The sequence below is a fragment of the Halichoeres trimaculatus genome, unplaced genomic scaffold (genome assembly GCF_033239565.1).
Source record: "Halichoeres trimaculatus isolate MK-OKI-2021-1 unplaced genomic scaffold, fHalTri1.1 fHalTri1_scaffold_4, whole genome shotgun sequence".
Classification (NCBI taxonomy): domain Eukaryota; kingdom Metazoa; phylum Chordata; class Actinopteri; order Labriformes; family Labridae; genus Halichoeres; species Halichoeres trimaculatus.
The window spans coordinates 40,188,333-40,201,356 of record NW_027437182.1 but is presented as its reverse complement, the minus strand read 5'-3'; the positions used below and the strand labels follow the sequence as shown (position 1 = coordinate 40,201,356).

Genomic DNA, 13,024 nt, shown 5'->3' with positions numbered 1-13,024 from the left:
CTCCATTAAAGTTTATATCACAAACAGTGACAGCTCCTTGCTCACTTTTAGTGTTTAGTGTTATATAACTTAATCAGTCATTTAAAAGACCGTTCATCACTGTAGCAATTGAAATCTAAATAAAAGTTAACAATCACTTCTCCCTGCTTCTATAAGTATATTTCTAAAACAAACAGACAAAAAAAGAGAAAGAAATGAGCAGATAAGCCATCAGCACGGATTCTTGATGCTTAAAGAAAAACTTACGTGTGAACCTATTAAGCACTGGCGTGTTTTCCTCATCTGAACTGTCTTCTGTAGGCAAACAGAAATGGTACAAACAGCAAGGCAGCATGGACAGTGAAACACAGCATGACACACACTGATGTAAGCAGACACTAGTAAAAGAACACACACACTGTTAGACAGCTGACAGCATGAGCAGAGAAACACAGAGTCAGAGGGCAGCAGAGAGGACAGCATGTGGAAAGCTCAAACTTTCATGCTTCAACTCTACGTCTGAACTACACACAAGGTTTCAGGAGTTAGGAGCATGCCGCTTGATGACACAGGTCAAGTCTTGGAGCACTGTACATTAAACTAACGCCCTTTCCCCATAAGCATTCATCAAATAACCTCCTCAGGGTACCCTTTGGTGACCTCAAGTTGCACTTTATATTTCTGTCCCCTTCACTTTTTAACGGCTCACACTGCATCCTCTTAAATCTGCTGTTTAGAGTAGCAACATCTTTTCAAATGTCTCAGTGGAGTCAGAAATTTTTCAGTGGCTGGCTGGAGAACTTAAACGTCTAGTGCAGAAGTGAGCTGAAAAAAATGTTTAAATAGTAATGCAAGCAAGAAATTTGACACAAATGATCTCTAAGGGCTGGTCTCCTAGAAAAATAAGTTAGACACTTGAAAATGTAAGATGGCAGCTATTTTCATCAAGAGAGCAGCCATTTCAATCAATCAACCTTTGTTTTATTAAGTGCACAATTATTTCAAACATCATCTCATGACACCTTCCAAAAATGATTTACAGGTTTCGACCTGTTAACATTCACTAGATTTCATTTCATAAACAAAAACCCAACATCAAGACGAGGTACGGAGTCTGCAGAAAGATGAGTGAGGTAACACAGCTGAATGGAGAGTGCTCAAAAAAGATTCAAAGTCAAACCAACACTTTAAGAGACTCCAGGAATAAAAGACACTAGAAAAATTAAGATGGCAGCCATGTTTCAAGATGAAGGTAGACCCCACACCTAGCTGTTCCCATACCTCAATGTGTAGTATCACTCCATTTAATCCCACTGGCAACAACAGCTGCTGAACATTTCATTATTCTCCCGGAATCTCATCAAGTTATGGTTTTAGGGTTTTGGTTTTTGGAAAACGTTGTGAGATAATGTTTGTTATGATGTGGCACTACATAAAATAAAGATTGATTGGTTAACTGATCTAACTCTTTTTTTTAAAATAGCCCTCAGGACATACCTGTGCCAAACTCCATGCTTGTATCACTATTTAAACTATTGAATGAACACGCATCCCATAGAAATGGAGACCCTCTTGAATAATGGCCGCTATCTTAAATTTCAAAGTGTCTAACGTTTTTTTTTTTAATAGAGAGGCCCTTAGGGAGCATCTGTGCCAAAGGTCATACCTGCATCACCATTTGAACTTCTGAAATAATGAGCACTTTAAAGAAATGGGGACCATCTTTTAAAAGTGGCTGCCATCTTGGATTTTATTAATTTGCATAAGCAGGTGCTTGTACTAAATTTCGGGCTTGCGTCACCATTTGAATAATTCTCTTGAAATATTTACTTATCTGCTGCATTAATTTGGAGTTACATTAGTTTCCGACATCAAAAACTGACTGGAACATGTTTTCAACCACGGGAATTATTGTAGCATGCCTCTGTTAGGGTGATAAATGAGGTTTATATTATCATTATTATTAGCACTAGTATGTTTAATTAAACAAAAAACAGAGGAGCTTGGTTCATCCATATGAGCGAAAACTCGCCATAGTGTTTGGGTCACTCAATTATACCACTGGCTGTGGCTCATCAGGCATCAGGTCGGGTATATCGTTTGAGCCACAACACATAAACACACACAGCTGATCATATACAAAAAAAGGGAAAGGCAAACATTCAAATACTGCCTTATAACCCTGATGAAAACAGAACATATCAGCTAAAGGCGCTTTGACGACTGTTTAGAGCTGGTTGCAGAGACACCTTTGGATAAAGACTCCATTTCCCATTAGCACTAGCACCCACTGTCATAAAGACGTTCTGACAAGGTGTGTGTTTGTTTGGAAAAAAATACATGGAGAACATGTATTCTTTATAACACTAATTATTTAGCGCAAGACAACTTTTCCCAGGATAAAAAGTAAATGTTGCATCTGATGTAAGTGTAACCTGGCTCTTCATTTTATTGATAGACTCTCAAGTTTGAACAGACCACTGCAGAAAAACTGCTGACTGTGGGTTGGAGCCAACATTAGCACAAACAGATTAGCCCCTGTGTTAGCCTTTAGCTGGTGCTCTATCTCTCTGCTGTTTCTCTTTCTTCTGCTCTTCTGTCCTTTTTCTGTCTGACAGTGAGGCTCCAGTGTCCACCATCACTACAAAATTAATCACAGAAATCATTTTCAGCAGAGAAAAACACAGACCTCTCCCTTCCCATTGCTAAATTTTGCTGGTTAGTGTGATGTTGTCAAGGGGACCTCTGTTTTATGCGTTGTAAATGGATTCAACTCAACCACAGATACTGAGAAACAGCATTTAGCAATAGTTAATGCTAGAGTTGATAGTCTCATGTTAAATCCTGGATTGTGAACAGGCTTTATACAAAAGCGAGACTATTTTAAGGTCACTTAAGCCGTTAGCCTGTGTGACGTGCTGTGTGCTAAAGCTAATGAAACTTTCCAGTGGAGGATGAATCCTGCCCTCTCTGTTCTGACTGTGTGGCTGCCCGTGTTCAGAGAGGAAACAGAAAGCTCTGTAAACATCTGCAGGGGGGCTGATGAGTTTCTTCCTGTGGTGTCTGAGGGGCCACTTACACTACAACGGTTTTAGGGTCAAACGCAAAAGTTTGCTTTTTGGGTGTGACCAGGGCTGTGACTATCTAAGAGTTTACATTTGTTTGCTGTTGTTGGGACTTAAAAGGAGTCACATCCAGGAGATGGTCTGTTTTTGTGGCTCACAGAGCCAAAGTATTTCTAAAGTGAGCTGAGTAAGGATGACTACATTGCGTCATGGATTTTTAATCAGTTACTGTGCAGCACTGTCAGGTTGAGAAAGTATAGCCAGGGAGAAGCATTGAGCCAGTCAGAGAGCACTGTGATTGGTGGAGAAAATTGCTCTAGTAGTTACCTTGCTCTGTGCTGCAGTGCCACTGATGGAAGTTGCGCCCGACGAGGATGAAGCTCCTTGTGGTGCCTGGGGGCAGGCTGACGTTGGTGACGAGAGAGAATGGGACAAATATGTCTCCAGACTGAGGACAGCTAGAGAGGTTGAAGAAAAACAGAAATAAGTGCTGTAGTAAACATGACGAAGATCTTTGAGATGAGCAGCTGACAGGGATCCCTCAGCATGAAGAGTATCTCTTTCCCTCTGCATTAGATTGTTTTTGGTAAATTCTATGGAGCACAGAGAAACGCAACACCAAACTTCAACCAACCAGCAGGAGTTTTCAGGTAACTCTAGACCATGGACCCTGCAAACAAACCACAGACTATGAGAAATGGGCATGGTCTCCAGGATGTCACCCGTCTGTTTCTGAGACTGAGTTTTGAAGCAAATTGTCCACCTACCCACTGTTTTCAATTATTCTTATTAACGTTTGTTTCAATTGATTGTGTTCTTATTGATCTTGATTGTAACCCTGTACAGCCCTTTGGCCAACTGCGGTTGTTTTAAAATGTGCTATATGAATAAAGTTTGACTTGACTTGACTTGACAAGGGCCATATTGGAAATAGGGCAGGCTTTGAGTCTCCACACTATAGGGCACCTGTGTGTCAATCAGCTGAGCTGTACCTCTAATAGGGTAAACTCTTTATCATAAGCCATGTTTCTACTAAACACTTCAGTCTGGTTCGTCTCTGTACAGCACACATTTTGTGGTCCAGTCCACTTCCTGAAGAGAACTTTCTATTTGTTTGGAAAATGGCGGCACGAAACAGCCTTCCACAATGTCACACTGCTGTGGCGTCACGCAATACCATAGCTGACATAGCTATCAGCATCAGACTTACACAATGCCAACCAGGAAGGGTATGGTTGGCTGTGGAAACACAAACAGGACCAGGTTTTACCAACCTGTACTGATACATACTGGACCACTTGGTGGAAACGGGGCTGAAATATCGTCTAAAATGCAGAGTCTGAAAAACACCACCCCCTGTACAGTGTGTGCTGATAGACAAATGATGTTTTCAGACTGAAATCAACTTTTGAACCAGTCTGTAAACATGTTTATCTCTGTTGTGAAAATGGCGTTTCGTGGCTTGGTGTTTATGTGGTTTCTTGTGGTGCCGGACCCAGCCTCAAGTAGAGACCCGAGAAACTAGAGTTATGAATGTAACTATGGTTCTGTTTCATCCCTCCTGACCACCAAAGGGGGTGCTTCAAGCACTGGATATCACCGTCTCACACATGTGCAGGCATACATGGCAACCCTCCCGATTTTCCCGGGAGAATCCTGAATTTCAGTGCCCCTCCCGAAAATCTCCCGGGCCCACAATTCTCATGAATTTCTCCCGATTTCCACCCAGACAACAATATTGCCAAACCATCCTTCTCTTCTGACCGGGCGCCGTTGTAATAACGGTTATACCTCGGCTCGAAGTCAAGCATGGCAAACAGAACAGAAGAAGAAGGAATGAGTAAGAAGAGAAAGTACTCTTGTAAGTTCCAGAATGTGCGGAAAAGAGAATTCCCGTTTATCCAGGACAACGCGAAGGGGACGGGATATACTACGTGCACATTTTGTAGATCTGACTACGATTGAACACGGTGACCACTGCTGCGTCAGTGGTGTGTGAATGGGTATGAAAGGGCATGACTGTGTTAGACATACTGATGGACATACTGATAGAAACACCGTGGTGCATCAGTGAGTGAATGTGAGCGCGAATGGATGTGAATGGGTAAGTGTGACCTGTGGTATAAAGCAGCTTTGAGTAGTTCAAGACTAAAAAAGTGCTATATAAGCTCAAGTCCATTTACTATTTACCAAATAAGTTATCTGCTGTGAAGGGGCCAGGCAACTCTTCTTTATGTTCACTGCCAGCCCTACACATGGGTCAACAGACGAGCTGTATCCTGGACTGTCTGCTCAAATCAGCCAATTGTCAAGGTAGGGCAGGACCTTTATACCCACCGACTGCAAAGGTGCCAGAGCCGCTGCCATACACCTGGTAAAATCCCTTGGAGAGGGGGACAACCCAAAGGGGAGAACCCTAAACTGAAAATGCTGCCCCTGAAATGCAAACCGCAGGAATTGCCTGTGATGTGGCACAATTGGAATGTGAAAGTATGTACCCTTGAGGTCTACCAATGTGAACCACTCCAGGACAAGGATTCCAAGAATGGCACCCTTGACCAGGAGGGTGGATAACTGCTGGGTTTCTTATTGTGATGACCCTGACCCAGTCGGAAGCTAAGGGCCGGTGTCAAAGCTGTTGAGCATACCCCTGGGTGAGGGTGAAAATTACCCAGGGGTCCGGCGTGCATGCAGCCCTCTAATCAAGCTGCTGCTGGGAAAAACAGCCCCTGGCTCCACAGGCATCGAGCTGAGAACTCTCCAAAATGCGTCTATCAAAAGTGACAAGGCAAGCCACACCTGGCACCAGGAGAAGCTCCTTCTTCTGACCCACTTCAGCCAATAGCAGGTCTACTCTAGAGGTGAGTGCCCAGCTATTAGACTTTTTCTTCAGCGGGGTACCCGAAGCCTCCGCGGCCAGACACTTGGGCCCCTCAGGCTGCCCCGGTGAAATTGGGTTTAGAGAGGGAGTGTTTGCACCACCTGACGAACGCTCCACCCCCTGCAACCTAGCAACTCGCACACACCAGGGCAAACACCCACAATTCATGCAGAGATCTCATGAGATTCTGGGGTCATTTGGGGTCACATGTGACTTTGTTGCTACACGTTCTCGAGGGATGAAATAGAAAGAAAGTTATGAATGTAACTATGGTTCTTTGAATCCCGGATGGCCGTCAGAGCGCTCAGTCACTCAGAACCCTTGTGGTTCCATGAGAAGACTCTAGAGGGACATATCCTCTGATGACATTGGAACTTATGGCTTCTGGGGGGTCATTCAGGGGTCACATGTGACTTTGTTGATATTCGTACTCGACCTGCACATGTGTGCACTTGTTTAAAATGACTGTTGAGAGATGCGATTGCGGTGATCATACGTCATGGATCACATGCCCTGTCTGCGTGCTCACGCATTACGTAAACCGTGCAAAAGCCCACCTCTCTAAAGCGTGCCAAAGCAGAGAGGTGAATCGTGCTTAAGCACGGCATGCCTGTGGTCACACTGGCTAAATGAAACGTGCTTTAGGGATGAAGCGTGCTTAAGCACAGCACCGTTTGCCAGTGTGACAGTGTCCTTCGGCCTTCAGAGAGCACCTAAGGTGAAAAACTGTCAGGAGGAGGGAGGAGGACTTTAAGAAGCCTCATGGTGCTGATACTAGGGTCTGACTTTCCCAATACGCTAATCTCAGTTTCTGCCACCTGAGACAGCTGTTTAGCTGCTGATCCACCCCCTAAACAGTCCAGTACCTGAGCAGATAAAACTCTATATTATTCTTAAAGGAAGGAAGTGATGTCATCAGACAGAGCCTCAATGGTAGACTACAACACTGTTAGAGAATGTCACTTGTATGCTGTTATCTCCGCTCTCATTTGTGATTGCAGCACGTACCAGCCCATCTCACATTCGCCGCTTGTGTGCACAAGGAGAGGGAACGATCTATTGGTTTGTTAGGCAATGAGCTCCCAAGTCTGCCTCTTCCCTTGTGCCTCGACCTCAGGACCCAGTTTCCCTCAGAATCCACTTTGATTCTCCTCCAGGAGCTGAGCCAACAGCAGACTGTGCTCTGTGTCCAGATGGACTTTCCAGTTCTTTTTTGACCTTTGGTTTGTTGTTTTGGTCGCTCTGTCAAATCAAACCGCTGTTTATAATTCCTGAATCACTCTGAGGCTAAGAGTCCAGCCTGGGAATTTTTAGGCTAACTTCGGAGCTCTTTGAGCGGACTCAGAGCAGCTCTGTGAACACAGGCTCTGACATTTTCCTTTTGAGTTTGAGTCGATTTTTCAGTTAAACCTCTGACTGGATATCTAACACCAGGAGTAAAGTAACAACTGGATGAGCGGGAGCAAAGAGCAGCTGGATGCTTTGGTAACAAAGGCAGTTAAACTGTGACAGCAGAGAAGATTTACCTGAATTTATACCGCCAGACCCACAGTCTAGATCCTGGACTAAAACAATCTAAAAAACAGAGCATCAGCCAGCCGGGTCTCCAACCATCTTACCTCCTCTTCTCAAAAACCTTCACTGTCGTATCATTGGCCAGGGAACTGACCAGAGTGACAATCTCTGCCAAGATGGACGGGAGCAGGAAGTGGGACGCAATCTCAGCCATGCACTGCTGAACAGAGGGGCAGTCTGGAGGACGCAAAGAGACACAAAGACAAAAAGAGACACAAAGACACAAAGAGACACAAAGACACAGAGAGAAACAAAGACACACAGGCGTAGATGACATGACATAGATGACACATGGACACAGAGAGACACAAAGACACAGATACACACAAAAACACAGAAACACAGACAGAGAAACAAAGAGGGACACGGACACAGACACACACAGAGACACAGACACACACAGAGACACACAGAGACACAGACACACATACAGACACACAGACGCACAGAGACACAGAGACACAGACACACACAGAGACACAGACACACAGAGACACAGAGACACACAGAGACACAGACACAGAGACACACAGAAACACAGACACACACAGAGACACACAGACACACACAGACACAGAGACACACAGAGACACAGAGACACACAGAGACACAGACACACACAGAGACACAGACACAGAGACACACAGAAACACAGACACACACAGAGACACAGACACAGAGACTCAGACACAAAGACACAGATACACACAAAAACACAGAAACACAGACAGAGAAACAAAGAGGGACACGGACACAGACACACGCAGAGACACAGAGACACACAGAGACACAGACACACACAGAGACACACAGAGACACAGACACACATACAGACACACAGACGCACAGAAACACAGACACAGAGACTCACAGAGACACACAGAAACACAGACACACACAGAGACACAGACGCAGAGACACACAGAGACACAGACGCAGAGACACACAGAGACACAGACACAGAGACACACAGAAACACAGACACACACAGAGACACAGACACAGAGACACACAGAGACACAGACACAGAGACACACAGACACACACACACAGACACACACAGACACACAGAAACACAGACACAGAGACACACAGAGACACAGACACAGAGACACACAGACACACACAGACACACACAGACACAGAGACACACAGACACACACACACAGACACACACAGACACACACAGACACACAGAAACACAGACACAGAGACACACAGAGACACAGACACAGAGACACAGACACAGAGACACACAGACACACACAGACACACAGAGACACAGACACAGAGACACACAGAAACACAGACACAGAGACACACAGAGACACAGACACACACAGAGACACAGACACAGAGACACACAGAGACACAGACACAGAGACACACAGACACACACACACAGACACACACAGACACACACAGACACACACAAAAAACACAGACACAGAGACACACAGAGACACAGACACAGAGACACACAGACACACACAGACACACAGAGACACAGAGACACACAGACACACACACACAGACACACACAGACACACACATACACACAGAGACACAGACACAGAGACACACAGAAACACAGACACAGAGACACACAGAGACACACAGACACACACACACACACAGACACACACACACAGACACACAGAGACACACACACACAGACACACAGAGACACAGACACAGAGACACACAGAGACACAGAGACACACAGAGACACAGACACAGAGACACACAGAGACACAGACACAGAGACACACAGACACACACAGACACACAGAGACACAAACACAGAGACACACAGAAACACAGACACAGAGACTCACAGACACACACAGAGACACAGACACAGAGACACACAGAAACACAGACACACAGACACACACAGAGACACACAAAGACACACACACACACACACACACACACAGAAACACAGAGACACAGAGACACACAGAGACACAGACACACATACAGACACACAGACACACATACAGACACACACAGAGACACACACAGAGACACACACAGACACACACACACAGACACAGAGACAGGTTAGCAGATGTGTTATTGAACTGGTTGTCTTTGGACAAGGTGGTCAAACCTGAACTGATGGTCCTGATGAGTCTCACCTAGTTTAGCCATGAAGGTGATCCAGGGCTGGCAGGTGAGCTGGTAGATGGGGTGAAGAGTGCCCACATCGCCTTCCTCTAACTGGCACACCTGCCTCCTTGGTAGACACAGAACACCCATAATGCATTTAGGCATTCTGACATCAGTCCCTGTAGCTTAACAGCTTTATGTGTTTATTGATTCAGAGGGTGTGGGATGAGGTCAAAACTGTGTAGATGGTTTTTACACATCAGCCCCATGACAGCGTCAGCCATGGCGTTGAGGAAGACATTTCTGCCTCCTCACATGTCAGCAGTTGTTTGACTGATACCAGAAACACTGGATGCTCTTTGTTTCACCGAGCGAGGGTGAAACGTGTGGGGACAGAGCAGTTCTTGGAGCTCACCTCTGGGCCTGCTCCAACTCCACAGCCATGGCCTTCTCCTGGCTCCACTGCTGCTTGACGTTCTCCGTCTTGTGTCTCCGTCGAACCGCTCGGCCCTCCTCGCCTTTTTCTTGCACAATGTCATCGGTGGTCTTTGGGCTGCCAAGCTCTGAAGAGTCAGGCTTACTCTGCAGGGAATTAAGAGGAGACACATAAACCAAACACACCCACTCTGACCACCGGTGGGTTCACAGTAACCAGCCAAACCAAGCACGTCACCACATGTGAAAGCATCAGCTCATACAACACATTCAGAGAAAAGCCTTTCACACGTTTGCTGACATCAGAGAAATACTGACATCCTGTCTCAGAGTGAGTACGTGCGTGCAGTACCTCTGAGATGAACCCATAGTTTTACAATGCATAAAAAATATAAATGTGCATAATTTCCCAAGTTGAGGTGCTAAGGAAACTATTGTGGTGAAGATATAACAGCCTTGACCATGTCAAAAATGTACAACAATATGGAGTCCAATGCATCACTGCTTTTGGCACAAAGAGAATTAAAAAAAAAACATACTTTCCTACATCTTGTGGATATAAATGGAAGGTCTTGTCAAAGTGGAATAAAAATGTATTAAAAAAATAGATAAATAAATAAATAAATTAAAACTCTTACTACATCGGATCCTTTCAAAAACTCCAGGCCTAATCATGGAGAGATTAACTTAATCATATTTTTAAAATAACTTATTTGCTTATTATGGACTTTAACAATGAGAACCATGATTATATATATATATATATATATATATATATATATATATATATATATATATATATAGATATAGATATAGATATAGATATATAGATATATAGATATATATAGATATATATAGATATATAACTTTTTGTGGTAAAGAGATATTAGAGCTGTGACCACATCAATAATTAAATCAGATATTGATTTTAATGCATCATTCCTTTTTGCACAAGTAGAATTAAAGAAAAAATGTACTCTCTAATAATATACAAAAGCACAGAGGATACACAGAAGTGTTCCTCCATGTTAAGTTGTACAGCTTTTTAATTTTCTTTATTGGTTGTTCAACTAACCCCACCCCCTTCAGTTGCTTTGGGACAGCCCTTCAGCAGAGAGAGCTCAGAATCAAATGAGGCAAAGCCGACAGAGAAGTCTAAACATTGAAGGAAGATGTGGTGTTGAATTAAGTGTTCAGTTCTTACATTAATTTGTGACCATGTGATAATGTGTGTACCTGCAGAAGGTTGAGAGCTCCTGAGAGGCTACAGATCACTAAGTACAAAGGAAGAGTCGACACCATTAACAGGAAAGGTTTTGTTTTAAAGCTAAACGATTAAACTTGTTTACCCATATAGTTATATCTATCAAATAACTGCTGAGTGTCTGTTGAGTTTTCAGAAAATAACTGCATAATATAACTGCTGTTTTTGAGAATGTGTGTGTGTGTGCTGATGTGAAATTTGAGCGATGCAGCTTCAGGCCTGGAGTTGCAGGGGAGTAGAACAGAAAGAACTACCTTAGCAGCAGACTACATTTTTAATAAGGCAACATGAAAGTGTGCCATGTGTGAGAGTGTGCATTTAACCTTTCTTTATTAGGAAAACACCGGACGATGCTGGGAAATGAGAGGAGACATCACTCACCCCGAAGATAACAGCATTTCAGATCAGAAACTCGATGTCTAGAATAGGAGGATCTTCAACTATATAAGGGTTCGAGGGCCAGATATTCAGGTTCTGTCCCTAAAGGAAGAGTCCCAGACTTGTATCAGGGAGATAAAGAAGAACCCAAAGCTCTGTCGCACATTCTTGACTTGCTGTAATCATTAAATCTGAGTTAACTGAGAACTTTGATCTTCTTCTCCGACCAACGAACACGCTTGGAATGGTGAAAAGGTAATTCAAATATTTGGGAGTCACAGAGTTCGGACACAATTTCCTTTCAAGATATTCAAGTTTTTAGGGTTTTTGAGAAAGCCTTTTGACTAAAACCCAAGCACAGAGTAAGACTTGGTGGTCACTGAAACACTGAGCTGTTAAAGGATCTCGGTGGCTCAGTAAGGACCTGGTCTCACTGCGGAATGATGTACTGCTGCGTGCAGGGATTAGTTAATCTAAGGTTGGAGGCTCTCAGCCTCCTGACTACTGACCAGTATATCCCAGAAGCTGCGGCGGGTGCTCTTGTTGGTGGGCGTGGTTGACTCAGGAGTGCTGGGCCCTGTCATTGGGGTGCTCCCTGCAGCTTGGGTTAAGGTGATGGAAGAGGGGCATGTTCTAAAGACCCGAGAGCCGCTGCGCTGCCTGGTGCTGTCCTTCACTTCCTTTGCCTCAGGTAGAGTGTTCAGCAGGCCTTGAAAAACAAGCAGAGCAGCCGTTACAGACTCGTTACAGACTCGTTACAGACTCGTTACAGACTCGTTACAGACTCATTACAGACTCGTTAAAGACTCATTACAGACTCGTTGAAGACTCATGAAGACTCGTGAGCTCAACCCGTTGGGGGAAGGTTGGTCTCTCAAAATGTACGGGGGTAAAGAGGTGGTCAGCTGTTGAAACGGATAAATGTCAGTTGGTCTTACCAATGTTTCTCAAAAAAAAAAAATCTGATTCTGCACATAAAGTTAGAATAAAATTGATTATATTGGTGTACTACACTGTAAAAAATGACTCTTAAAATGATTTTAAACCAACCAAACGACACTAAAGTCTACAGACATTAATTGGATAACAAACGTTTACTATCTCTAGAAGTAAACTCTGTTTTTCACAGGATGTCAAGCCCGAGATGAATGCTTCCTAAAAAAAAGTATGTTTTTCTGTTTTTTGGATCAAAAACTTGAAAAGAGACATAAAGGCAAGAGTCCACTCTCCCTAGGTAGTTTTGGTGTTTAGACATAGAATACAACATTATTTGAGTCCTGAAAGATCGTTCAAGATGCTCTGAAATTGGCTTCCAGCTAACGAGTTAAGACG

The 13,024-nt window shown here is 43.9% G+C and overlaps 1 protein-coding gene across 5 annotated transcripts in view; it reads right to left on the bottom strand.

Moving 5' to 3' along the window:
- szt2 (SZT2 subunit of KICSTOR complex) overlaps positions 1-13,024 on the bottom strand; it is a 151,421-nt gene that overhangs the window by 42,863 nt on the left and 95,534 nt on the right. For 3 of the 5 annotated variants that reach the window (XM_074668165.1, XM_074668167.1, XM_074668170.1), the window contains 6 exons: positions 12,202-12,401; positions 10,031-10,197; positions 9,645-9,742; positions 7,545-7,677; positions 3,372-3,502; positions 247-294 (listed from right to left, as the gene is read on the bottom strand). In XM_074668165.1, coding sequence (XP_074524266.1) covers positions 247-294; positions 3,372-3,502; positions 7,545-7,677; positions 9,645-9,742; positions 10,031-10,197; positions 12,202-12,401 — 777 coding nt within the window. The remainder of the gene's footprint in view (positions 1-246; positions 295-3,371; positions 3,503-7,544; positions 7,678-9,644; positions 9,743-10,030; positions 10,198-12,201; positions 12,402-13,024) is intronic. The other 2 variants (XM_074668166.1, XM_074668169.1) reach the window with 2 other exon arrangements.